General features: G+C 35.6%; 4 protein-coding genes across 35 annotated transcripts in view; 1 reads left to right on the top strand and 3 right to left on the bottom strand.

Moving 5' to 3' along the window:
- dgkg (diacylglycerol kinase, gamma) overlaps nucleotides 1–7,700 on the bottom strand; it is a 246,909-nt gene extending 239,209 nt beyond the window's left edge. For 24 of the 31 annotated variants that reach the window (XM_073912642.1, XM_073912619.1, XM_073912630.1 and 21 more), the window contains exon 1: nucleotides 4,936–5,053. The gene's annotated coding sequence lies outside the window, so the exon portion shown is untranslated. Of the gene's footprint in view, nucleotides 1–4,935; nucleotides 5,054–5,586; nucleotides 5,721–7,587 lie in introns of those variants that run through there. The other 7 variants (XM_073912639.1, XM_073912667.1, XM_073912640.1 and 4 more) reach the window with 6 other exon arrangements.
- Nucleotides 7,701–14,808: 7,108 nt separating this feature from the next.
- Nucleotides 14,809–15,946, bottom strand: crygs3 (crystallin, gamma S3). Its single transcript, NM_001012390.1, has 3 exons — nucleotides 15,898–15,946; nucleotides 15,573–15,815; nucleotides 14,809–15,147 (listed from the first exon to the last, which is right to left on the bottom strand). Exons 1-3 carry the CDS (start codon nucleotides 15,931–15,933, stop codon nucleotides 14,875–14,877), a joined length of 552 nt encoding a protein of 183 aa, NP_001012390.1. The 5' UTR covers nucleotides 15,934–15,946; the 3' UTR covers nucleotides 14,809–14,874.
- A 3,362-nt stretch (nucleotides 15,947–19,308) lies between these two features.
- On the top strand, nucleotides 19,309–26,456 carry crygm3 (crystallin, gamma M3). Of its 2 annotated transcripts, XM_068223364.2 has the most exons (4): nucleotides 19,309–19,523; nucleotides 25,524–25,691; nucleotides 25,798–26,037; nucleotides 26,121–26,456. In XM_068223364.2, the coding sequence occupies exons 1-4, from the start codon at nucleotides 19,491–19,493 to the stop codon at nucleotides 26,394–26,396; spliced, it is 717 nt and encodes a 238-aa protein (XP_068079465.1). In that variant the 5' UTR covers nucleotides 19,309–19,490; the 3' UTR covers nucleotides 26,397–26,456.
- Nucleotides 20,309–21,094, bottom strand: crygs4 (crystallin, gamma S4). The gene is made up of 3 exons (NM_001013275.1): nucleotides 21,077–21,094; nucleotides 20,751–20,993; nucleotides 20,309–20,646 (listed from the first exon to the last, which is right to left on the bottom strand). Exons 1-3 carry the CDS (start codon nucleotides 21,089–21,091, stop codon nucleotides 20,374–20,376), a joined length of 531 nt encoding a protein of 176 aa, NP_001013293.1. The 5' UTR covers nucleotides 21,092–21,094; the 3' UTR covers nucleotides 20,309–20,373.

Below are 26,456 nucleotides of genomic sequence, written 5' to 3'. Positions count from 1 at the left end.
TGCTACGGCGCTGACGCATAGCCCTTTGGCCATCGGTGTCGCTGACGTGCACCTCTCAAAAATTGTAACTACACGTCGCAACGACGCGTAGCGCAAGCTCTGTCATTGGTCGGCTTGGTAGCGCTGACGAGTCTGGGTGGGACCGAGAGCCGCGCGAATGGCGCAAGCTGACGCGAGCCCAATGGAGCGATTGTTTACAAGTGTGGAGTCCCGTGAAGGAGCTCCTGATGGAAAGTTTTGCTTTGTGTTTACCTCATAGTTAAAGTTGTTGCACGTCCGCCGGTTCCTGCCTCAAAATGAGCGAGTTTGAGCCACTTGTACATCCAGGAAGTGTTCAGGAAAAGCAAAACAGCAGAGAAGAAACTCGACACAGAGGAACATTTACACCTCACTGCCCACTACCGTTTCGGAAGTGTTAATGCAGACCAACAGAGACAGCGCGCAGAAGTATAAATGCGCATTGGATGCGCCGTGGGTTACGCCGGTCACTTGACGCAGAAGTATAAACCAGGCTTTATTAGCGATCATATGCTGAATGTTAATCCACCATTTACACTTTTTCAAGAGTGGATAAAAGATTTCCAGTGTTTCAAGTCCGCTATGAAAATGACAAAAGCCATTCACTGTAAAGTCTTTGGGACAGGGTTTGCAGGTAACAGGGTTTGCCACTGAATCCACACATTTTAAGCGTGAGAGGTTCTGTATAATCCTTCATTTAATCCTCACGATGCTGTCTGCTATGCAAGTAACATTTAACACAGCTCATGAAAAGACCATTATTGCTATTAAGAGGACATGCAAATAATAAGTTATATATCAATAGAAATGTGGGGTGGGGCGATGGATCACGATGCCGGCTCAGCATTGTGAAGTTTGTCGGCCATCGGCGATGGACGATGGCATCATCTATTGGCACAACCCTAGTGTGTACGCGCAAACGGCGGATCTGTCTGCATAAACAGGGGTGTGCAGATGTACAAATCTACATTTTATGACAGACATTTTGAGCTACTTATCAGTATTATGAGAATTATCTGCCTTACAAATTTTAATTGTATGAACATTTTTTAGTTTTATGACCTACCTAGAATATAAAAATACATAAAAAATCATTTAGATTAATCAGTTCTATCGGAATGTAAAGAGACTTTCAACCAGCACCATAAAAACTGTTTTTGAAGAAAATCATCTACGGCATCTATCTATTTATCATCTATGAAATATTATCTATCTATCTATCTATCTATCTATCTATCTATCTATCTATCTATCTATCTATCTATCTATCTATCTATCTATCTATCTATCTATATATATATATATATATATATATATATATATATATATATACAATTTATTATTTATAAAGCCAATTTGATAAATGTAAATAGTTAAAGAATTCAAGAAAAAAGAAAAAATAAGTTTGCAAATGAAAACATTTGTTATTCTGTAAATGCCAAATAGTACTATTTTTATTTGAAATTTAAAATAAATTTCACTAGACAATATAAATGAATGAGGAAAATCACCTCATTTATTTAGTATCAGAAACTGATCATCTTGAAGTTTTCGCTTAATTTATTGCCACCCTGCCCCCTCCAACAAACACACACACACAAACACACACAAACACACACACAAACACACACACAAACACACACACACACACACACACGCACACACGCACACACACACACACACACACACACACAAACACACACACACACACACACACACACACTTCAGCTTAAAAAAATAGCAATTACTCATTCAGTGAAGCATTTTCTTGAGGCCATTTTACACTACCACACTGCATTTAACACAATTAGCACCTCCCCTTGACATTTCTCTGTTTCTCTCAAAGGCTTTCCTTCGGTTGTCACACTTAACCATGGCCCAATGTTGACAATGTTCTATATTTTACAAAGGGTTTCCTCTCTCATTATCTCTAGCCAGAGAAAGGTCAGAGTTTCTTTGTTGTTTTTCCTCACACAAAGACACTTCTACAACAGTGTTGCGAGACCTTCAACACAAATACAGAAGCCTTGGAACATTTGCTTGCCATCAGCCATCGAAATAACGGTAAGCACTGTGGGTGCTTGTTGACAGCCCAGACAATTATACTCCTTACTGCCTCACATCACATCATCAGCTATGTACAGCAGTAAGTGCAGATTACTGCGTTCCATGAACACGAGAGATGACATCTCATGGACATCTTTCCTACTCTATTCCAAAAGTACATCTACAGTATGACAAACCATACCAATCAAAAAAGTACAATTTTGGGAAAAATGGTTCTAAACAATACCAAACTAGGCTTCTTTGATTTGTAAAAACATAGCAGAAGCAATTTGGTCCTAAACAGAATCCTTTTAACATTAAGGGTGTAACAATTTTCAAACAAACAAACAAAAAAACAAATAAATAAATAAAAATAAATAAAATTAAAAAATAATACAATTATGGCATGCCTCCCTACGTTTTCAACCGTGATACATCTCATCCACCTACCCCACCATCAAGCTTCCAAAATGAGCGCCCGCACCCCTATTTACCACCCTCCACTCATACAGGACATTAAAACAGGGCGGAAAGAAAATATTTATTTACATGAACGAAACTAATTTCTGTGTATTGGAACTGGGCTTGATGAATGATACAGAATGATCCAGATAACTCTGGAGCCAATGAGAGCAAAGTTTATTTTTTAAAACACAGATGTTTCAATCAAATCTATTTCGCTTTCAAGAGTCATCAAAAGCTCCAAATTAATGAGGATGCCACATATAATCGCAGCCAAAGTAAAAAAAAAAGCAGTGTAAACACAACCTCGCATGAGAAGTGTCTCCCCATAATGTGTCTGTCAGATTAGTGGTCGATTATTATTAGTAATTAACAGAGATTATTTGTGTATTTTATCCTAATATATGCATGCAGCATAGAACTTCTTAAAAACAAAACAGCAAGATGTGTTTAATTTGTAAATAAAAATGCTAAAGAAAGCTACCTCATGGGCGGCATGGTGGCTCAGTGAGTAGAACAGTTGCCGCAAAGCAAGAAGGTCACTGGTCCCAATGGCTGGGACTCATATGACTGCGTGTGAGAAAAAGAAAGTGTATGGGTGTTTCCCAGTGCTGAGTTGCAGCTGGAAGGGCATCCGCATTAAACATTCCTTAGTAATTGGCTGTTCATTGATAAATCAGGGACTAATCCGAAGGATAGTAAGTGCTTTATTTTCATTAACTAACATTAGCAAAGATTACTAAAATGTATTGTTCGATGTTTGTTCATGTTAGTAAATACTTTTAAATACTACATGATACCACAAATAACTTGTTTACAGTTTACAATAATGCTAATTAGGCATCCTCAATTAGGATCTTCAAATATACCACATGTACCACATGCAGGGCGATATCAACCATGTCTCAGACTATGCGCTGTATATGGTATACATTAAAGCTAACCGATACTGGAAAATATGGGATTTGCCATATTGTTTATAATGATATTTCCTGATATAACTAACTTTAAAAATATTAATTAATATAATGATCATCCTAATAATCTAACAAAAATTATGTCAAGGTGTACTTCTCTGTGATATGGATATTGCATATACTCTTATGTTTGTGATATTTTGCTGCCCTAAGAAAAATGTGTTTTGCAAATAAATTGCACAACAGAATTTGCCATGAACTGCCTTGGTGATGTAAAAGGCTCATCTATGAATTTCAATACAAACTGACCCTCTGAATAACAGTGCATCTTGCACCCTGAGCAACTGAACATTCCCTGAATGATCACATACGGTGATTACAGTGCAAAGATGAGAAGAACATACCCCTGAATCCTCAAAGGTTTCCTTTGCAAGAGTGCATTCATTTATGGAAAAAGAAGGTTCTGTTGTTATGAAAAAAGTCTAAATTATACATGGCATGGAAACTTTAAAGACATAGGTCATGTTTAAGGTCAGTTGTATGGCATAGATACCAATCTGGCTCATGCTGTTATGACAACGCCAGAAGAAACACTGTGAATGGATCTGTGCCTGTGTATATTGTGTTTAGTATCAAGAGACATCATTCTGTCAAACACTACTGAATATCCATGAATGTCCTAATGCAGCACAATACTACACTACAAAAAATCTGCACATCAAATCGACAACAAAAATGTTGCATGGAAAAAGCTATTTGTTTGTCCTGTTGGAAGGATTTCCTCCATTTGAAGCTGTGGATGTATTAAGGAGAAGGGGGCTGGTGTGTCATTCTTCAGTCATTGAAATGCAGAGAGCAGCTTAACTGCACTGTGCAGAGGAATGATGAAATAAGAGCTAAAAATAGCAACCTCCCAGGATCCCCCTTTGCCCAGCACTGTAAACACCTCATTCTGGAGACAGTCCTGGGAAAAGCACTACACGACTAAACCTTAAAAAACAACTGTTCTCGTTTTTAATTTATGCATTTCTTACACATAGAAAGCTTTTGCAAATATAAAACAACATATTTTTCAAACATAATAAAAACAATTTAAATGGTGACATTACTACATGTGTGGACCGCATTAAGAATAATGATGCTGTTTAGCTTGTATTGTTACTTACAAAGCTTTTTACAGGGTGAGAGTTTGCAATTCATGCCAAGGTTACAAATGCATGCAGACAGTACATGCAGACATTTTTATTCTTCGTAATATCTTAAATTGTTTTTCTCAATTTATGTAAAGTTCCAGCATTAAATTATTTCCAACGCTCTTTCAAATTCAAGCGAACCATCAAAACAAATTAGGCTACTTAACAGCGAGGTAAACAAATGAAAATGCTTTCGCAACATTTTGACCATGAATCAAATCGCTAGTTGAAGTCCAAATCTAGCACCAACCATGTGATATCAGCATAATCTCGATTAACTAATAAAGGTAAGAACCTACCCACGGATCGATTCATTGTGTCCAAATCTCCCCGCCGATCTGGAGTCGTGACTCAGGCTGTTTCTCAAAACCTAAAGCGACCTGCCTACCTAGAGTCATCATGTGCACGTGCAGCATCAGAGGCATCGTATCAGTCAATGGACGTTTAAGATGCAGCTCCATCGCTCGTTCGTTCAAACGGGGGAAAGCATTATCAGCTTTATATTTTTATCAACCTTCACAATATTGTGGTTTTACAAAACAGTTATTTGTTAAATGGTCTGAATAACTGATAATTTCAGTCATTATAAGTAGCGAAATTCATCTCCATGTAAAATGGCAATGTATTTCTGTACTTAAATTAGCATTTTCCATGTGCAAAGTTTGGAGGAAAAAGGAAAATGAAATTGTATAATTTTCATTTGCCATCCATTTCCAATCACACAATAATTGTAACGCGTTTTAAATTGCGAAATAGAAGTGATAGGTTAACTCTGCGTGTGAAAAGCAGAAATGTTAGCAAAACGATCAATTATGTTAGTTCTGCAAAGTGAATTTAGTCATGAGTTTTCGTCATAACGGCGTATATATTTGTGGTGAAATTCAGCCTTTTTTCCAAAGCATTAAATGTGAATAAGTGGTTTAAATGTATTTTTTTGCATTGACACTTACTGACGTTTTTGGTGTTGAATGTGCAGTCGATGAGGTTTTGAAAATATGATCAGGACTGACCACGCCCACCATCCGTCAATCATTGCTTAAAAGCGGTGATAGGCGAAAGTAGTCGCGGCTCCCTATGGTGCATCCTACGGTGTAGAAAATGTAAATACAAAGATAGATCTGTAAGGGGCTATAAATAAGTTATTTATGATGAGCATAGTGTTTTTGAGACAGACCGTTCAAATTTAAAAATATGCCGATGGCAGAGCTCCTTGAATTTATTAGATGAAATACAGGTTAAACAGGTGTTGGCGTTTCTGAAAGTTTGATGCGCATGTAGAGAACAAGTGCTATGCTGCAGTGTCTTGCAGGATTTTGTTAGATTTCTGAAGTCGCTGCAAATGGAATAGTAATTTTATTTTTAAAGAGATAGTTCACCCAAAACAATTTACTTACAACTCGAACAGGTCTGTGACAAGTCAAAGATGACTAAATTTAGTCATCTTTGACTTGTCACAGACCTGTTCGAGTTTCTTTCTTCTGTTGAACACAAAAGAAGATATTTTGAAAAATCCATAGTTGTTTCTCCTACTGTGGATATCATCATGTTTCTAATAATCTTCAGAATTTCTTCTTTTGTGTTTGACAGAAAAAAAGGATAGTTATACAGATTTAAATCTAGGCTGCATGAGAGCAAGTAGATGGTAGCCTAAGTATTTTTTTCTATCCCACAAATTAAATAAATCTACTTAAAAATTAAATGAAATAATAAAATACACACACACATACGCGCACACGCGTTAAAATCACTTGTAAAACACATTTGAATGCACATGGAACATGGTTTTGCAACATTTTCATCTGGATACAAGTGATCACATAACTTTTAACATGAGAATGTTCTAAAACCACAAATTTTATGATTAATTAGCACTAAAAGAACATTCACATTTAACCTTTATTTATTTGTCAATTGAGAACCAGTTCTCATTTACAATGATGACCTGGCCAAGTGGTAAAATAAAAAAGCAAAGCAGCAGGGACAAAAAACAATAAAATTTCACTAATGCAAATAATAATATATAAAACTATTAAAAAAAACAAGCACATGGATCTTGTATTGACTGGATTGAACTTTTAAAGGATGATAGTGGAATAAAAGTGTTGAACTTTAAGGTTTGCAGCAGATGATTTCAAGCATCAGCAGCAGAAAACTGAAAAGAGTATAGTGACCAAATGAACTGCGAACTTTGTGTATATGTGTTTTATATACTTTTGTGTATATATGTTTTTGATAGTTAAAAAGTGACTATAAATATAGTGGAGTTTTCCGAATTAGAGTTTTGTAAATGAACAGAAACCAATGAATTTGTCGATGTGATTGAAGAGAAGGAAAATTCAATAAACAATACAGTGATGGGTATTAAATGGCTCACCAGTAACAAAATGAATTGCTGCATGGTACTGAAAATAACATCCAGTTTGTGAAAGAAAAGTTTTTGAAGCTGATCTGTAAATTAAATCCCCATAATCCAAAATTAGCATTACTGTTTATTTGACCAAAAGGTGCTTTAAAGAGTGTGTAGAAGAAGATTTGTTCCTGTAAAGAAATCCAATACAGGGTTTTACCTTTTTGAGCACTTCATGACAGTTTACCATCTAACCAGATTCCAAGATATTTTTAGCAGTCAACATAATCACTTTCAGTACCGTCCTATGAGGAAATATTAGGAGGAAACTCAACGTGTGGTAAATTTATATTTCAAACCATACATTTTGTTTTATCAGTATTTAAATCTAAATGAAGATTTTAGGCACCTGATGCTTGCATCTTGCGTAAATATTGTGGACAAATGGCATAACTATACTAATACTTTAATAAAAATTAACCAAAAAGATGATTCCAACTGACCACAATTACAGTGTGAGCTGGGGAACAATTATTTTTAGTAACAGTGTTTCATCAGACTGCTGTTTTGTCTTGCAAAGGAACAATGTAATGTTATGACTCACCACCGTAAAAACCTAAAATTCTCCAACCATCATTTTTAAGGACTCCAACATTTTTTTTTCTCTCTCCAAATGATAGGTGGTCGTGTGGTTTGAGTTGAGATCTTGTGACTGCCAGGTTTAGAAGGCAAGAATATTGGTTACCATGGAAATATTTTCTCCTGCCGACGTCATCACGCAGTCACTCTGGTGGATCCTCTACTCCAAGGTTTGTTGTTTATCAAGAAGAGCTAACAGCGCCTCCTAAGTTTACAACTACATACTATCTTTGAAAAGTAGAATTTGTAAAACAAATGTCAAAGTGTTTTAAAAAGGTCTGATGTGGCCTGTTTAATATTACACTGACTGTACTCTCCCCAAAGCTGCAGGTATACAAGACTGAAATACATTTTTGTAAATACACAAATAGTACATTATAATGATAACCACTTATATAATAACAAAGTGAAAGGAAGTAAGATGCACCATTGGCAGTGTTTTGTTATGAATATTCTGCCCTCCTATGGTGAAAATGCAAAGTACAAGCAAATCCAAAAATCTACTGCATATTTTTATTCTATTTTATGTATATGATAAAAAAATTATGTGACAATGGCTGCCGATTACAGGGATTATGAAACTGAAGTATGGTAGTAGGAGTTTAATTATTTAGGGATTCAGAAGCCGCCTGTATTTGGAACAGATTTTATGGCAGCCCTAGGTGGGTCATCCAATGTACCTCAGGCCGAGGCCCATAATTAAGATCCCAGCATGCTGTTCTGAGCCAGGTGTACCACCAGTCTGCCTGTCATCACCAGAAAGAAGAGAGATTGCCTTTAGCGCACCCCTCCAGCCTGTTCATCTAATAATAAATCCAAATTTTCACCTGAATTTTGATCAATCTTGATGGACAGAATTATTAAGGTTAAAAAACTAATTGTTTAATGTGGATAATGCTCTTTTGTAATTTTACAGTATGTGCACCCAGATATCAAGTGTGAATCTACTGCCTTTAAATTATACTCATCTCAAAGGATTCCAGGTTTTGTTTAATAATTTATACTCAGAGAGGGTTAGGATACAGGCAATTAGTCTATAGCAATTTAATGAGATTATAGGAACTGCATGGCCTTATTTGTTAAAGAGTCAAGATTTTACTACCACTGGTTTAATAGAAAGCTTTTACCACAAAGTACAGGCATACAAACTTTATTCAAATCTTTTTTTTTATCTAACCTTCTGCTATCATTGTACAGCGTTGTTGGATTTTACAGTGCCCAAGGCAACTATTTAAATATTATTACTGTAGAAACATCATGGCTTTTGTGTAGATGAATATGGTGTTTTCTTTTCTGTACCCCTGCCCCCTCTTTCCCCTCAAACTCATCTCCTTATAAGGCAGTTGTCTTGTCTGGAAAGTTTATTTTTACATTCTTTTCCAAGGATTAAAGTAATTCTTTTCAGCTGTGGACCTGTATTACAGACTCACAGATTTAAAAATAGCCTTTGAGGAATGTGATCCTGAAAGCAATAAGAAAACTCATAAATTATGTATATATATATATATATATATATATATATATATATATATATATATATATATATATATATATATATATATATATATATATATATATATATATATATATATGTGTGTGTGTGTGTGTGTGTGTGTGTGTGTGTGTGTGTGTGTGTGTGTGTGTGTGTGTGTGTGGTGCATTTAAACAAAATAGTTTTATTAAACAATTAAGAAATAAAAGAAGAGTTTGGCCACCTAACATATTTAGGAAATTAAGCTTTTAGTGCTAGTTCTACCAGGAAGACCCAATGTCAAGTCACTCAATCAGTTCCAACAAATTGCCAAGAGACACAAGGAATATAAATTGTCCATTTATTTCATTCATTTGGTTGCAGGTACCAACGCAGACGTTCACCCACCATCCTTCCATCACCAACAGGTTGGCCCTCTCCGTTCCTGCCTTCTTCCTCGGCAATCATATCTAGAAAATCTTCCAATTCAAGCTACAGGGTCTGCCAAAGAAATCCGATGTTTTGTTAAATTATACTTTTGTCAAATAATGTGCATCAAAAAAAGTAATTCAATATCATATTTATCTCCCTGGTCTTTCTGGTAGAACAAAAACGATAATACATTTAAATTCAAAAAAGTTATTGCACACAAAAACTACAAACTACAAAATGTTATATTGTTATGTTTCACTAAATTTCTCCTGTTTATTAAAATTGTATATAATATTTATCCTAAAAATATCCATTTGTGTGTCCTAATGTTCACTTAATTCTTCTGTTGAACACAAAACAAGATATTCTGAAGAATTTTGAAAACCAGCAGCTAATAATATTACATCTTTAAAATATCTTTGAAATATTTTATTTTGTGTTGAACAAAGAATGAAACTCAAACAGATTTGGAACACTTGGAGAATGAGTAAATGACAGAATTTTCTTGAGTGAATTATGCCATTACAAATAAAATCATAATTATTGGCTCGCCAAATAATGTTTCAGTTCTTTGTGTAAATTCTATAATTATAAAACTATCTAAAAAATAATTATAAAACTATCTAAAGAACTTTTTTTCTGCTTTGTGCAAACAAAATGTCCTCTAATTATTAAATGTTGTTCAATGGAAGCATCAATGATAATAAATAACCTGCCATTGACAATTGCATTATATTTGAACTTCTTTAGATGCCTATAGCTTATAATTAACCCCTGCCAACTTTAAAGATGTCTCCATCTTATAACAGGGCTTTACCATTGCAGCAGGGGTGTCTCCACAATGACCTTGCAGTTCCCAATGATAACTGCCAGCTAATTAACACCTGCGCATACATTGCCAGCCTGTTAACTCATAGCTGTACCACATGGTAGCAACTGATGAATCTTGCACAAGATGCAAAATATTAAAATAACTGAAGCAGGCGATAAAGATAGAACCCATTGAGAGCTGATATGGACTACATTTTTTCACCTTCTTCCTATAATTTCCCTTTGGAAAATCACTGGGGATAAAAATACTGATTTCTGTGAAAACTCTTTTGATTGTGACTGTTTGTCAAGTAACTCTTATTGCAATAGTTACATGTTAGGCTGTAAGGGTTAGAAGAATAAGTTGAGATGCACTTTGTCAGTAGAATGCTAGATGACAAGTGACTATCAAATTGAAGTGTTTAAAGCAGATATTAAACAGAAAGTACAATTATACTCTAATGACTGAAGTAACTGCAAAAGAGTCTAAATTGTCCAAAGGAGACCATTTATCAGTATAAAGTGTTCGCAGGGTTTCACATAAAGAGAAGTTTGGGGCAAATAATGCCCCACAAATTCAAGATGCAAGGATGTAAAAAAAAAAATTCCCCTGCACAAATTTACAATTACAGTTTGAGCTCTGGTAGGTCTCAAGAAGTCCCCTGCTTGTGAACATGTTAGGAATAGCAAAGAGATATAGCTGGCAAGGAGTTTGTCTTAATCATGATCCTCTCAAAATTAGTTTATAAATAAGCGTGCAAAGTGATATGTTAATAAAAAGTAGCCAGCCCTCGGCACAAAAATTCCACAGACTCCCCCCTAAAAAAATTGAAGACTGGAGATGGGGTGATTAGTAAAACCTTAGTGATCTCAGAACTGAAGAGCTGGTGGGTGAAGAGTGAAACGTTAACAATCTTCAAACTGAAGACCGAGAATGGGGGGTTCCAGGGCCCTTTTCCCCACACTTACTACGCCCCTTATTTATACATTTGTACAGATATGTAAGTGCATCTAAGCATGATGTAAGAGATTAATTTAGCTGTATACATTTTCCTGTGAGCTTTTATTTGATTTTCTCAGTCTAGACTAACTAGACTATACCCAAAATATGTGTTGTGCCATTTCGCTAAACACAAAAGCACATTATTACCCAAATTATTAAGAAAAACAACATCTTCTTTAGTAAAGGTAGATTCCACATGCAACTTTCCAAGACACTTCAGGACAATGCAGGTTTCTTGTATTTAAAGAAGTGGTTGCAGCATATCAGCAAATTAGTTACATTCCTGCGAAAAAAAAAAAAAATTCTATCATGAAAATTTTGCAGGCTTTTGATCAAATTCATTTAACCATGGAAGATCAAGTTGTTGCATGTGGTGTGGCTTTGCTTCACTTATCCAATATGTCCATATGTCTGAAATATTCTGAAGCAACAATACTGTTTTGTATTGTCCTTATAGATGTGAGAGATGTGTTTTTTTTTAAGAAATGCACATCAGCATCAGTAACTTACTTTTTAAAATGTATGTCCATGTAAGAAAACATTGTAAATAATTGGAAATTTGGCGACCTCAATAATCAAACCTATGGGTCAGAACCAAGTTCACAATACTGTGTAGTCTACTCCTTTCCAGCGGTGGACTTCAACATTCCGATTGCTTGCTGCAGAACAGCATCAGAGCTCATTGACTTCCAAAGTATTTGTTTTCCTTCTATTTAAATGGTTAAAGGTTTCTTTTGTGCTCAACAGTAGAAAGAAACTCAAACAAGTTTAAAACAAGTGGAGGATGAGCATGGGCGTTGTTAGGCCTATTTTCTATATTTTTTCTCAGCCCCCCTAAAACTTTTACGATTAGCTCATAAACTGTACACTAAATTATCGCCTCAGTCCCCTTTAAATTTGATAAGAAAACAAGAATTCAGCTTCTTCCTGTGTTTTGTTTTTCATATGATCAGCAAACCACAGCCGTGGGCAGCGGAAGAACGAGGTGTGTGTTATCATTAAACTGTTATAATATCTGCTTATTTGCAGTTCTTTGATATAGATAACCTTGTATAACTTGTATCTTAATGTCATGGAGGAGCAGTTGGGTTATCTCGGTGTTCACCTCATCAGCACAGCTGTTTCCCCCAGCAAAAAATGTAACTCTTAACAAACATTTCACTAATTTTATTTCAAAATGAACTACCAGTATTAAACACTTTACAGTTCATGTGCCATTAACTGTACCATTCAGTCTTGCACAGAAAGGATTAAACACAGTGACAGAACCATTTAGAGAATGTACTCGTTTTAACTGTCATTTAATCAGAAAAGTGGCAGTTTATTTATTTAATACATGGAAACAAAAATGCACTTGAATATAGAAAGTGGTTTTACCACAGTAAACAGGTAGGTTGAGCCTAATTGGCTTATTTAAAACTCAAATGGTTATGCCTCTCTCTGTAATACCTTGGAAAACTATTATACAACCAATATTAAACATTTTATAGTGTAATACTACTTAATTACTACTTTTAAATGTAATATTAAGCTTTATATATAATCGACCCTGGGGATGAGTAATGATGAGAGAATTTTCATTTTTGGGTGAACTATCCCTTTTTAAAAAAATGATAAATACGACTGCCACAAGAGGGCGCTGTCAGGCTAGTAGAAAAAGCACCGTTTAACTGCTAGTAAGTGAACTTTGTGAACTCCTTTCATTCAAAGCTGGATGCCAGTGGAGGAATCTGGATGCTGCCCTGTGGGCCCACCTTTGAAAAAGTGCTTGCTAGGGGCCTCTGTGCAGACAAAAAAGAGAAGAAAGAAACAAAGGGAAAAACCCTTTTGTTTCAGCATACCTTGTCCCTCTCGGGCCTGCATCAGCATTGTGGACATTTGGGTATGTGCTGGACACTCACTGGAAAATCACTAGCGTCATCAACTATTGTATGGGGAGCTTTAGCGGGGACTATTGACCAGCAACTGCCCACACAACCCACAGCTCATGCTCTCCGTCTGTGTAAACACACAAGCATTCATTCTTTTTAACATACAAATGCTTAAAAACATGTGTGGCATTTATATTCATGTGAACAGGTACTAGAAGCAAAAACAAAATTCCTGAAAAACAAGCGTCAGTAAAAATAAATGCTCGAAGAGGCAGTTTTTAAAGCATTTTAGTCTCTTTCATCATCTCAGTTACAGTATGTACAACATAAACTCAAGTGGGTTTTTGTGCAACTGCATTTATGGTTTATATTTTAATTCACACTCAATTTTTTTTTTTAGGGTTGATATTAGACCACTCAGAAACTTTGAGCCAACAGAGGGAAGTATTGAGCAGCAGGTGGTGAAAGCTATGAGACAAGAATTATTGAATCAGTTACAAACTCACATACACTGTATATATTTAACTTTATTAATCAATGAGATGTAAGATATGTTGATATATATCAACATGTCTTACATCTCATTAATTATATATATATTCACTTTGCTTATTTTACTTTAGGAAAATACTTTTATTTTGCAAGGAAGTTTGCAAAGTTATAAATGATGTCAAATTTAAATCATATATGTTTTTGATTTAGCTTTACATCAATTAATCTTAAAAAAAAATTATCAAGGGTTTCAAAAATAAATAAGTGAAAGCAGTTTAATTTTTGCTAGGCGACGCAATGGCGCAGTAGGTAGTGCTGTCGCCTCACAGCAAGAAGGTTGCTGGTTTGAGCCTCGGCTGAGTCAGTTGGCTTTTCTGTGTGGAGTTTGCATGTTCTCCCTGTGTTCGTGTGGGTTTCCTCTGGGTGCTCTGGTTTCCCCCACAGTCCAAAAACATGCAGTACAGGTGAATTAGGTAGGCTAAATTGTCCGTAGTGTATGAGTTTGTGTGTGAATGTGTGTATGGATGTTTCCCATAGATGGGTTAGGGCTGGAAGGGCATCTGCTGCGTAAAAACGTACTGGATAAGTTGGCGGTTCATTCCGCTGTGGTGACCCGGATTAATAAAGGGACTAAGCCAAAAAGAAAATGAATGAATGAATTTATGAGCTGAGCTATTTTAAACATTAATAATAATTAGAAATGTTTATTGGATACCAAACCAGCATCTACATTTTGAAACATGTGAAACTGCTTTGCATTTACAGCTTTGCCATTACAGAAATAAATAAAATTCCATTATAAACCATATTGAAATAATAATAATAATAACAACATTAATGAAAAAATATAGAAAAATAATAATTATTATTATATTAATAACAACAGCAATAATAAATAATATATTTAAGAGACTCATTTTAATTAAGAATATTTTAAAATATGAATGTTTTACTTTATTTTGATTACATAATAAACTCTTTCTAACACAAACTTTTACAAAAGTAGAGTATTTATTTATTTTTCCTTCTTATTATTGGTATATAAATACTTTATGTGAAGACCAGCTGATTGTGAGAGAAACAAAATAAAAACGAGGAGACAGGAGATTCAGGTGAGCTCAGTGTCATTTTTTATTAAATATTTAAGGAACAAACAACTACACACTGAAAGACCTAAAAGTCCTGAATACGGCGGATGGAGCCGACAGTAGGATGCATGGCATTCCAGTCAGTGAAGCAGCGATACTCGCCTTTCTCCAACAAGTACTGACGTCCCCTGTAGTTTGGATGCTCAAAGAAAATCCAGGCTCCATCCAAAACATTACAGGAATGGACCTCGCGCTGACGGAAGCGGTCATAGAGAGAGGGCCAGTCCTCACTGCTCTCCATGGTCTGACCCTGGAAGTCAGGCCGCTCATACAGACGGATACGGAAAGAGCCAGTATGCTACAAAGGAGAGAGTTTATTCAAGAACCAACACAAATACAGTTATTATTTTGTAGGACATTTAGAAAGACAAGATGAAGCAAGTTTCATAAGCTTAATGCTAAACTATGTGATTGATATCTGTGCTTTAGATAAATAACACAGCTTTTATGTCCAGATGATCATATCTAAAGGTTCTTAAAATGACACCCATTGGGATAATAGTCAACAAAATACATATTATTCATGTTGTTAGAGAAGATTGTTGCTTAAGCCAAACCATGTTTTGCTGGGAACAATAAAAGTAATTCTAATCTGCTTTATCTAAGTGCCAGTTATGAATGATTGGTGAATGATTAGTGACTTTTGTTTTACTTGAAAAGAGGAATACAAATCACTATCAGCCAAAGCTACAGCTGTGATGCATACACCCATGGATGACTTACATTTCGCACCATACGGCAAGACCTTATAGTGTCATTGTAGCCCATCCAGCGCTGATAATCAGGATATTCTCCCCTAGTTAGGATGTACTGAAAGCCCATGTAGTTTGGACGCTCATACAAAACCCAGGCCCCATTCTCGACTCGGATGGAGTTACAGCGGGTGAAGTGGGACGACAGCTCTGGGCAGTCCAGGCTGCACTCAAAGGAACGTCCCTGAAAGTTTCTGTCCTCATAAAAGACAATCTGTGTGGAAGAAGATGCAGAAACAAAGTTAAACCAAAGAGTAAACAGCAGAGCCAGGTTATGCATGCAAGATATTTCATACTTTTCCCATTCTGTCCATGTTTTTGGCTAATTTCATTCCTGCATTTGAGGTATGCTGTGAATCAAAAGGGCAATGAGCGAGATTTATATGTTTCACATTGAGTTGCTCTGCCAGGCAAATCATTGTTATATGAATGGCTACACCAATTGCATCATCAACAGCTGATACTGCGATTGTTTCTAGACTGTTCCTGCATTAATGCACTGGCCATTGTATGGAATCCTGACCCGTTGTTCCTGCAATGGCTGAGTCTAGAAAATATTTATTGGACTAATTAAATTGTTTTCCAGCTGCCGGTCCTGGCATAGTTCAAGCAGCACTGGCGTCCAGCCACAGGCTCATATTGTATGAGGGATAACGCATCTTTTACAATGAACCCATGCATTTGTGTATGGACAACCCACCCCGAACTCTGGTTTACTGTTGGACAACAAATTGACTTAAAGTTGCAATTAAAATTTAACTCCTTTAATCTGCAAGCCTTTTAGCTTCTGTTAACATTTTTTTTCTGTAAAGACTTCTATGAAAACATCAGTAAACTAAGATGGTTTACAAATTGAAAGATTAATAAATAAAAGTTTTCCTGTCGTTTTCAATGGCAAGATTGTGGGTTTAATTTAAATGGAAGGCAAGAACTGATTTTAAAAAATGTGTGCCTTCAATGCAATCTAAGTCACTTTGAATAAAAATTTGTGTGATTTTGAAGCCATAAAGTTGTTTTAAAAAACCATGTACAGAAAATAATTTATTCATAACAACCTCCAATAAATGTTGCATCTACAGTTGAAGTCAGAATTATTAGCCCCTCCTGTTTATTTTTTCCCCAATTTCTGTTTTATGGAGAGAAGATTTTTTCAACACATTTCTAAACATAATAGTTATAATAACTCATTTCTAATAACTGATTTATTTTATCTTTGCCATGATGACAGTAAATCATATTTTACTAGATATTTTTCAAGACACTTCTATACAGCTTAAAGTGACATTTATAGCCTTAACTAGATTAATTAGGTTAACTAGGCAGGTTAGGGTAATTATGCAAGTTATTGTATAATTTTTGTTTGTTTGTTCTGTAGACTATCTAAAAAAATTTTGCTTAAAGGGACTAATAATTTTGTCCTTAAAATGTTGTTTTTTTTTAATTAAAAGCTGCTTTTATCAAAGCCGAAATAAAACAAATAAGACTTTCTTCAGAAGAAAAAATATGATCAGACATACTGTGAACATTTCCTTGCTCTGTTAAACGGGGGATAATAATTCTGACTTCAACTGTATGTGCTTACAATCGTCTGTTACCTCTTTACTAAGCTTCAATGGATTTTTATGTATAATTAGGTAAGATTTTTTGACTGTCAAATCCATAATTATCAAGCTTCAGCCTATGCACCATAAAAAATCCTTACCTCTTCCAATATGGCCTGATACTTCAAAGAACTATCAGTCCAATCTTATGAGGAAGCGTAACTATTTTAAATTTAGTTAGTTTAGTGGCTAATTTGTATGAATTCTTATGAGTTCAGTTTTACGAAAATGTTCGATTTTAAAAATAAGGTGTGGCACCAAACCCCACCCCTAAACCCAACCATTAGTGGGGAATGAGCAAATGAGATTGTACAAAATCATACGAATTAGCCACTAAATCATAAAGTTACGAATTGCTGTAAGATTGTGTTGGAATTATTGATATCTTCACTTCCTCAGCATGTGTAATTTTAACAAAAGACCTCGGAGATGACCTTTAACAATTGACCTTGGAGATGGTGTTCTTTTGCACATAAGCAAAAGACTTTGGCTCTAGATTGAGAACAACCCTGATCAATTTGTGATTTTTATCATCCACAAAACTGCCAGGCACATGTTTCGAAATTGTTCGAATCCTATTTTAGTCATAGACATTCTAATATAAAAAAACAGTTTTAAACAGCTTTTGTAAGACCTGTTTTGGGTTGACCATATTTGCTGTTTAGGTTTAATTCATGTATGAGATAATTGCATTATTTGCAACAGTTCAAGCTGACATCTGTTCCAAAAGCTTAAAACATTGTTCCCTTCTATAGAAATATATGGTGCAGCTTTGGATTTTTAGTAAAGCTTACATTTGTAGATTGTTTTTCAGTTTGTTGTTCAGTCTTGAGGTGTTAATGTGTTCAATATATATATATATATATATATATATATATATATATATATATATATATATATATATATATATATATATATATATATATATATATGGGCCATGAATATATATTATGAACAGCAGCTAATTATTTTCTTTGCTCTCTATTTCCACCAGGAAATGTCTATACCGAGACCTCTAGAGTGTGCAGCACCACTTAATCAGATCCATGACCTGTGAAGGGATAATGCTGATCATCGGAGGACTTCGAGGCCAACACATACACCTAAAACACAAATATTTTATTCACCATGTAGACATAACATTTTTTTGGAATTGCAGGTTAACTATGTTTATATATGATGTCTGCTCTATACACAACTTCTTAACTTCTGATTTTGCTTGTAATTGTAAAGCTGCTTTGAAACAATAATTATTGTGAAAAGCCCAACAAAAATAATTTGAACTGAATTTAATGAACTGAAGTCAGAAATTGCAAAAAAAAAAAAAGTTTTGCACTTGTGTTGTTAGTAGATTTACCTGTCAGTACACATTTTTTATCATGTTTTTTTTTCAGTCTAATATGACAATATAAAATGAGCTGCACTGTGAAATGCTTTTGCATTAATTTGCCATGTAGTTGCCCTGTTTAGCTTACAAAGAAGCATGCTATTCACACTGTAAACAGTGCAAGCTACTGTAGCATCAAATATAACGAACAACAAATACCTTATTCATATTTAGTGGATATACAATATTAATGAACGATTTGTAAATATACATAATTAAGAATGTCCTGTCATTGGGTAAAAACTGTCCTCTGAAAAAACCTTTTGCACATAAAATAGTTTAATTCATAATTTTTAATTTATGATCAATGGGTGTTTTAGGTTTAATAATCTTTTTGATTTGCATCATGGGATCTTTTGATCTGACCGTTGTAACAATTGTCTGACATAATATATTGTCTAAAAAAATAACCTTTTTGCTTGTTTTATTGATTTACAGATATATTTTATTCAATATATTGTTATACATTTTACACAACATAGAGTTGAAATGATATTATCAGAGGTTGATGGAGCAGATAATAAATACTTAATGCAATTAAAAATCAGAAATGTGGGAATGTGGGATAATTTAACATTAGGAAACACTGTGAAAGGTTTGCAGATATGAAGACCCAATTACAGCAATGAATAGAGAACAAAGTGTTTATTGACAAGGCACAGTCATATAACCATGCAATGACAAAGTCCAAACAAGTGCAGGAACACAGGCAACCAGTTAGGCAGGAATGAAACAGCACAGGAAGGAAAGGAAGTCTGAGCAGCATTAGATAGACCCAGGACTTGAAACATGATGATGGAAATAGCAGACAGGCAGGCCACGGAAATCCCAGACTGAGCAGAAAAAAAGATGCAGGAGAGGACTGGAAACAGAACAAAACTAACAAACTAGACAAGACAAAATGCAGACAGTAAACAAACAAAGAGTAAAAAAGGTAAAGTAATATGGCAACACTTTATTTCACAATTTATGCAATTAATTACTGGCTTATTACCTGCCTGTAACTGTGATATTAACATTTTTTGGTAGTAATAATGTATGATCCACCTACTAAGTATTAATAAGCAGCTAACTAACAGTTTACTGAGTTAATAGTCTTAGCATGAGCTGTGACTTGAAATAAAGTGTTACCAAAATAATACTACTAATATAAAATAATAATAAAATTGATTAAATTATATATTTTATAATATAAATCGCAGTTTTCCCAGTGTTGGGTTGCAAATAGAAGGGCATTCTTTGCATAAAACCTATGCTGGATAAGTTGGCGGTTTATTTCGCTGTGGCGACCCCTGATTAATAAAGGGACTAAGCTGAGTAGGAAATGAATGAATGAATTTATATTACAGTAAACATACAGTATTTTCACAAATGTACAGTGGATCATCTGTAAGATTGGTGTGCAGAGATGTGAAGATAAGAATAATTGCTTTTGATTGGCTTTGTTACACTTTGTAATTTCTTATACATTATTATTGGAAAAGTGCTAGAGCTTTTTGTTATTGTTTGTATGATTCCTGTCCGAGTTAACTCTTCATAGGGTTTGGGTTTGAATCCCAGTACTCATTTGAATTCAAATATGAAAAATCTTACTTATAATTGTACAATTTATGTTCAAAAGATGCAAAAACATGTATAAACTCACTAGCTGTCATACACTGCTTTAAAAAAATAAATGTAGCTGTAAACCAGCTTAAATAAAGAAAAACTCAAAGGGAATGCCTCTTCAAATATGTTTATTTTTTAAAGCTTTTCAGTAGTATTAGTGAGCAATTTTCAATTTATCAGTCTGTGGTGATCTGGCGAATAGAGCCCACAGTGGGATGCATGGCCCCCCATTCAGTGTGTCGTCTGTACTCTCCCTTCTCAAGGAAGTACTGACGGCCACGGTAGTTTGCATGCTCGAAGAACACGCACGGAGCTTCATGAACTTTGCAGGAATTGATCTCTCGGCAGAGGAAACGTTCCTGAATGGACGGGGTGCTTTCTGTCACTTCCCATGTTTGTCCATCAAAGTTGGGCCTCTCAAAGAGTTTGAGCTTCAGATCTCCAATTACCTGGAGGAAATAAAAATCACATTACTGTGAAAGGCCTAAGCACACTGTTTACTTTTGAATACCGACTTACTGAGAGTAATTACATGTGGTGCTGCTAGACTTACATGCCTGACTAGACGACAAGATCGGACACAATCGTTGAAGCCAATCCAATGTTGATAATCTGGATATTCTCCTGGACCCAGAATATACTGATAACCCATATAGTTTGGCCGCTCATACAGGACCCAAAAGCCCCCTTTTACCCTTGCAGAATTGCAGCGGCTAAAAAAAGAATGAAGGTCACTTGTGTCTCCCTTGCACTCATAGGATCTTCCCTGGAAGTTCCTGTCTTCGTAGAACACAATCTGAAAAAAACATCACTGGCAGTTAAATGGTGCAAAAACATTGTGTGAGAATGAGGGACAGTAAGGGAGACAGAGGCACTTACACTCTCAGTAGCCATTGTCAGAAATGTTGGATGGCAAACTGTGCTGTAGTCTATTTATACCAGCCCCAAACAAGGGCAGAGGTTGTAAAAAAATTTAATCAGCCAATCAAAAAAAAAAAAAAAAAAAAAAATCTAAGCTAATTTTATTGTTCTAAAGCACTGAATCATAGATTCGTTCAACAATAAAATTGTTAGCACCAAGCATCCTAACCTCAGCCAAAGAACCCCAACCTCGGGATTGTACAACATGCCACTACACACTAAACTACACACCATCAGCCTGATTTTGGCACTATTCATTTGACATAAGGGGTATCAGTGGTTTGCAAACAACAACTGTTTGGTCTTAATCATTGACTTTATTTTGTATAGTGCAAGATCTGAGATGCTTTACAATGTCCTGACTGAAAAAAACTAGCATGTTTTTAAAATTTATTTTCGGTCTTTCAAGACCACCTGTTTAAACAGTATCCATAAGGTTTCATCTGTGACAATGACAAATGGGAATACAGAAGCTCTTTCGAACAAAGCTTTGAGACATTGTAAATGAAAAACAAATTATGATTTTGGCAATGATAGGTGGAAAAAAAGTTTCTTCGAGCATTTGCAACACAATACATGCCAGTATAATGTTTCTTTGAAGTTTGCTAATGAGCAGGTCAGCTAGAAATACATTGTTGATGTAATCAATACAATTCAATTGTGAATTTTTGAAGCAATGCCATAGCAATATTATTTTGGATTCCTAAAAGAACCTTTCAGTGAGTACTTTTATCAGTGTGAGGAACATTTTACAACCCAGGCTCATTCTGAAAATGTAACTTTATATACATTTCTAGAGAGCGCCAAATACATCCCAGGAGCTATGTGGGGGGGGGGGGGGCAGCTGTGTATGCTTTTTCAGATCTCAAATTTTGTGTCATTCGCGCCATTTACTCACGTAAATCCACCAGAGACCGCTGTTGACTGACTAAATGACTAATTGATTGACTGACCCACACTCTTCCTTCCTTAAACCCAACTAATAGTTTTTCCAAAAACACAGATTGACCGGCCCGGATTTAAAATCTATTCTGAATGTAACTAAGAGCCAGTGTAAAGACCTGAGGACAGGTGTGATGTGCTCTGATTTCCTGGTTCTGGTCAGAATCCTGGCCTGGGTGAGCTGCAATTGTCTGACTGTCTTTTTGGGAAGGCCAGTGAGGAATCCATTACAGTAATCCACCCTGTTGCTGATAAAAGCATGAACAAGTGTCTCTAAGTCTTCACTGGAAACAAAGCATCTAATTCTTGCAATGTTTTTGAGATGTAGTATGCTGATTTACTAACTGCTTTGACATGACTATTGAAACTCAGATCTGACTTCAGGGTCACACCAAGATTCTTGACCTTATTTTTTGTTGTTTAACCCTTAGTGCCAAGGTATGCATTTACCTTGAGAACCTTTTCTCTGTTCCCATACATAATGACTTCAGTTTTTTCTTTCTATAACTGAAGAAAGTTTTGGCACATCCAATTGTTAATTTCACCTATGCATTGGTAGAGGGTGTCAATGGGGCTGTAGTCATTAGGCAGTAAGGCTAAGTAGATCTGAGTGTCATCAGCATAGCTGTGGTAGGAAATTTGTTTTTTTTTTCTCATTATTTGGCTCAGAGGAAACAAATAAAGGTTGAACAGGAGAGGTGCCAGAATCAACCCTTGTGGGACTCCATATGTCATGGGTGTCACCTGTACTGACATGCTAACCTCTCCCTTCAAGGTAAGATCTGAACCATTTGGGGACCATCCCAGACAGCCCAACCCAGTTTTCCAGCCTATCCAGAAGTATGCTGTGATTGACAGTGTCAAATGCAACACTGAGATCGCACAGTACCAGCTCTGTTAGTTTGCCTAAATCTGTATTTAGGTGTATATCATTGATTATCTTTATAAGAGCACTCTCTTTACTGTGATGTGCTCTGAAACCAGATTGAAAATAAACAGGCAAACAGTCAAAAGGCAAGCAGCAGACAACGTAAAACAAAACAAAGCAAGGTTTAAACAAGGAAGGCAGGGCAAGGAAAATTTGTATTAATGTTCAAAAAATGGTTCAACAAGACTCAGCACAGATGTGTGTGAGTGCTCTCTTTATAGTCTATGTAATCAGCTCATGAGCGGCTTCAGCTGTGAGTGTTTGCAATCAGACAGGATCTAGGCCAGGTGTGAGTGGTACATGACTAGATCTTATAGTTCTTCTGCTGGCAGATTTTTAGTTTGTTAGCGAACGGTGTGCTTAGGTTGGAACGCTGGTGATCGTGACACCCTTAAAATTAGTTTAAAAGACAAAATTCAGTCATACATATTTCTGGCTACATAATTTGCGGTCGAGGCGATGCAGTGGCGCAGTAGGTAGTGCTGTCGCCTCACAACAAGAAGGTCCCTGGGTCGCTGGTTCGAGCCTCGGCTCAGTTGACGTTTCTGGGTGGAGTTTGCATGTTCTCCCTGCGTTCGTGATGGGTTTCCTCCGGGTGCTCTGGTTTCCCCCACAGTCCAAAGACATGTGGTACAGGTGGATTGGGTTGGCTAAATTGTCCATAGTGTGTGTATGTGTAAATGTGTGTGTGGATGTTTCCCAGAGATGGGTTGCAGCTGGAAGGGCATCCGCTGCGTAAAAACGTGCTGGATTAGTTCATTCCGCTTTGGTGACCCCGGATTAATAAAGAGACTAAGCCAACAAGAAAATGAATGAATGAATAATTTGCTATCTTCAGAAATGTAAATAGGGGTACATTTTCTGAATGAGTCTATGTTGACAATTTAGTAACTCAAAAAGACTTTGTCAACTTTAAACAACCTTGTAAAATGGAAAGGTTCCATGAATGATGGAATAGTTCTTCATGAAACCATCGAACCCAATTAAAAACCTGTACAGACAGCCCTTTTATTTTACAGCCATTAGAGCTTCACAATTCTTTGACAGTGCCTGGCACTTTTAATATTGCTTGCTAATAACTACACTACAGATATAAAGCGTGCATTTGATCCAAGATGTATCATGTTGTAGTTGGCTCTTTAAAAAAATTGGTGTGGTAAAATTTACTAAATTCTTTGATGTATATATATATATATATGATGTATCAGACAGCAAGCATGACACAAGGAAAAAAAATGTAGTTTAGAATTACTATTTAATTAATTAATTAACATTTTTAGATTCTTTTAGCAACTAAGAATACAATAACACTCAAGTTTCCAGTTTTGGTCACACTTTCATCAGTAAGATGTTCTGCAATTATTACATTATGACCTATTGGCGTAGACTTTTGCAACAGAATCATGGCAATATCTTATTAATTTGGTAACAGCTCCGCCTACTGATCAAAAGTAACTGTACTGTAAACATTTCTCCTTGACATTTAAATCATTCAAATCTTTTGTAATTGCAAGACAAGACAGCTGTCTTTAAAACATATTCACTGCTGACTCTAAACTTAACTAGTAATTCGCAGAATCTTAGATTCAGGTCTGAGCTGCTAAGTTAAAAACACACCTGAAAATTTCAATAAGTTCAATGCAACGCATTTATATTTGCATAAAATCTAAGCAAACATAGTTTTACATTATGCTGAAAATATGTTACTAAAATAGCATGCTTCTCAAAAAAGGACAAATAGTGTAAAGGGTGCAGTAAAAAATGTCATCATTACTTTCATCTGCATGTTTATACTGTATGTAAATACTTTCCGCACACTGTACAAGTGGAAGTGTTGAAATAGCTATAGTTATGAACAAAAGAAATATATAAAACATATACATATACTATACCTGCAGCTGTCTATTGTTAGAAAAATAAATTCTCATATGTAATTAATTTCACAACTGCTATATTGTTAACATGGTCACACTTTACAATAAGGTTCATTTGTTAATGTTAATTAATGCATTTACTAAGATGAACAAACAATGAACAATACTATACATTTACTACTGTATTTGTTCGTGTTAGTTAACGTTAGTTAATAAAAATACAGTAGTTCATTGTTAGTTCATGTTAACTCATGGTGCATTAACTAATGTTAACAAGCATGGACTTAAATGTTAGTAATGCATTAGTAAATGTTCAATTTTGCTTAATAAATGAAGTACATGTGTTGTTAATGATTAGTTTATGTTAGTAAATCCATTAACTAATGAACCTTATTGTAAAGTGTTACTGTGAACATAATAAACAGAGCAAACAGGCTAAAAAATGAAAGGGGAGCATCTAATGATAGTCTTGTATCTAAAATGTATGTGATAAAATAAATAACTATTATTTTAATTAATTAGAAGATTTTTGTTACTTTAAGGAATTCGTTTGACTTTGTAACTCCTGCCTGATCTGATATCTGTGCTCTTTCACTCACCCACTCACTCACTCACCCACTCTCTCTTTCTGTTTGTCTTTCATTCTGTTTGTTTCATGTAGGCTGTGATAGCACAATTTAAATTAACAAAAATCACAGACCTGCTTGATCATCAGGTTCCAGGGTATTTGAATGACAAAAACCATTATCAGCCTATAAAGTATAAAAGGCAACGGTCAGACAGACAGCAACTGGACAGAATCCCACGAGGACTAGCAAACATGGGCAAGGTATGTATTGAGTTTATTTACAAATAAGTTTTAGATTATGTTCAATATTAAGCTCTAATTACACAAGTAATGCAAACAAAAAGTAATAAAAATCTTTTCTTGGTAGATCATCTTCTACGAGGACAGGAACTTCCAGGGTCGCTCCTATGAGTGCAGCACTGACTGCGCTGATATGTCTACCTACCTCAGCCGCTGCAACTCCTGCAGAGTGGAGAGTGGCTGCTTTGTGGTCTATGATCGTCCTAACTTCATGGGAAACCAGTTCTTTATGAGGAGGGGCGAGTATGCTGACTACATGCGCATGGGAATGAGTGACGGCATCAGGTCCTGTCGTGTTGTACCTCAGGTAACAAGAAAAAAGTCTAACTTGTAATAGTCATACAGTATAACTGAGTGCATTTTGAATCAATATTTCTTTTCATCTTACAGTACAGGGGACCCTACAGAATGAGGATCTACGAGAGGGATAACTTTGGAGGACAGATGTACGAGCTGACAGATGACTGCGATTCCTTCATGGACCGTTACCGCATCTCTGACTGTCAGTCCTGTCATGTGATGGACGGCCACTGGCTCATGTATGAGCAGCCTCACTACAGAGGCAGGATGATTTACTTCAGGCCCGGAGAGTACAGGAGCTTCAGGGATATGGGATACAGCAATGTCAGATTCAGCTCAGTTAGAAGAATCGTGGACCTGTGTTAAATTCACAGTCTGAAAGCATAAATGATAATATAAGCAAAGCAATAAAACTCTCAACATGCA

Source organism: Danio rerio, chromosome 9, assembly GCF_049306965.1.
Source record: "Danio rerio strain Tuebingen ecotype United States chromosome 9, GRCz12tu, whole genome shotgun sequence".
NCBI lineage: Eukaryota > Metazoa > Chordata > Actinopteri > Cypriniformes > Danionidae > Danio > Danio rerio.
This window is presented reverse-complemented; position numbering and strand designations above follow the sequence as displayed.

Excerpts from the sequence above, each read along its gene's own strand:
- crygs3 (NM_001012390.1), bottom strand. The coding sequence starts at position 15,933 with ATGAAATTAGCCAAAAACATGGACAGAATGGGAAAA. Across the intron at positions 15,816-15,897 it reads ACATGGACAGAATGGGAAAA|ATTGTCTTTTATGAGGACAG; the intron begins GTATGAAATATC and ends TCTTCCACACAG. Across the intron at positions 15,148-15,572 it reads CTTGCCGTATGGTGCGAAAT|CATACTGGCTCTTTCCGTAT; the intron begins GTAAGTCATCCA and ends TCTCCTTTGTAG.
- crygm3 (XM_068223364.2), top strand. The coding sequence starts at position 19,491 with ATGCAGACAGTAAACAAACAAAGAGTAAAAAAG. Across the intron at positions 19,524-25,523 it reads ACAAACAAAGAGTAAAAAAG|GCTGTGATAGCACAATTTAA; the intron begins GTAAAGTAATAT and ends TGTTTCATGTAG. Across the intron at positions 26,038-26,120 it reads CCTGTCGTGTTGTACCTCAG|TACAGGGGACCCTACAGAAT; the intron begins GTAACAAGAAAA and ends TTCATCTTACAG.
- crygs4 (NM_001013275.1), bottom strand. Across the intron at positions 20,647-20,750 it reads CTTGTCGTCTAGTCAGGCAT|GTAATTGGAGATCTGAAGCT; the intron begins GTAAGTCTAGCA and ends TATTTCCTCCAG.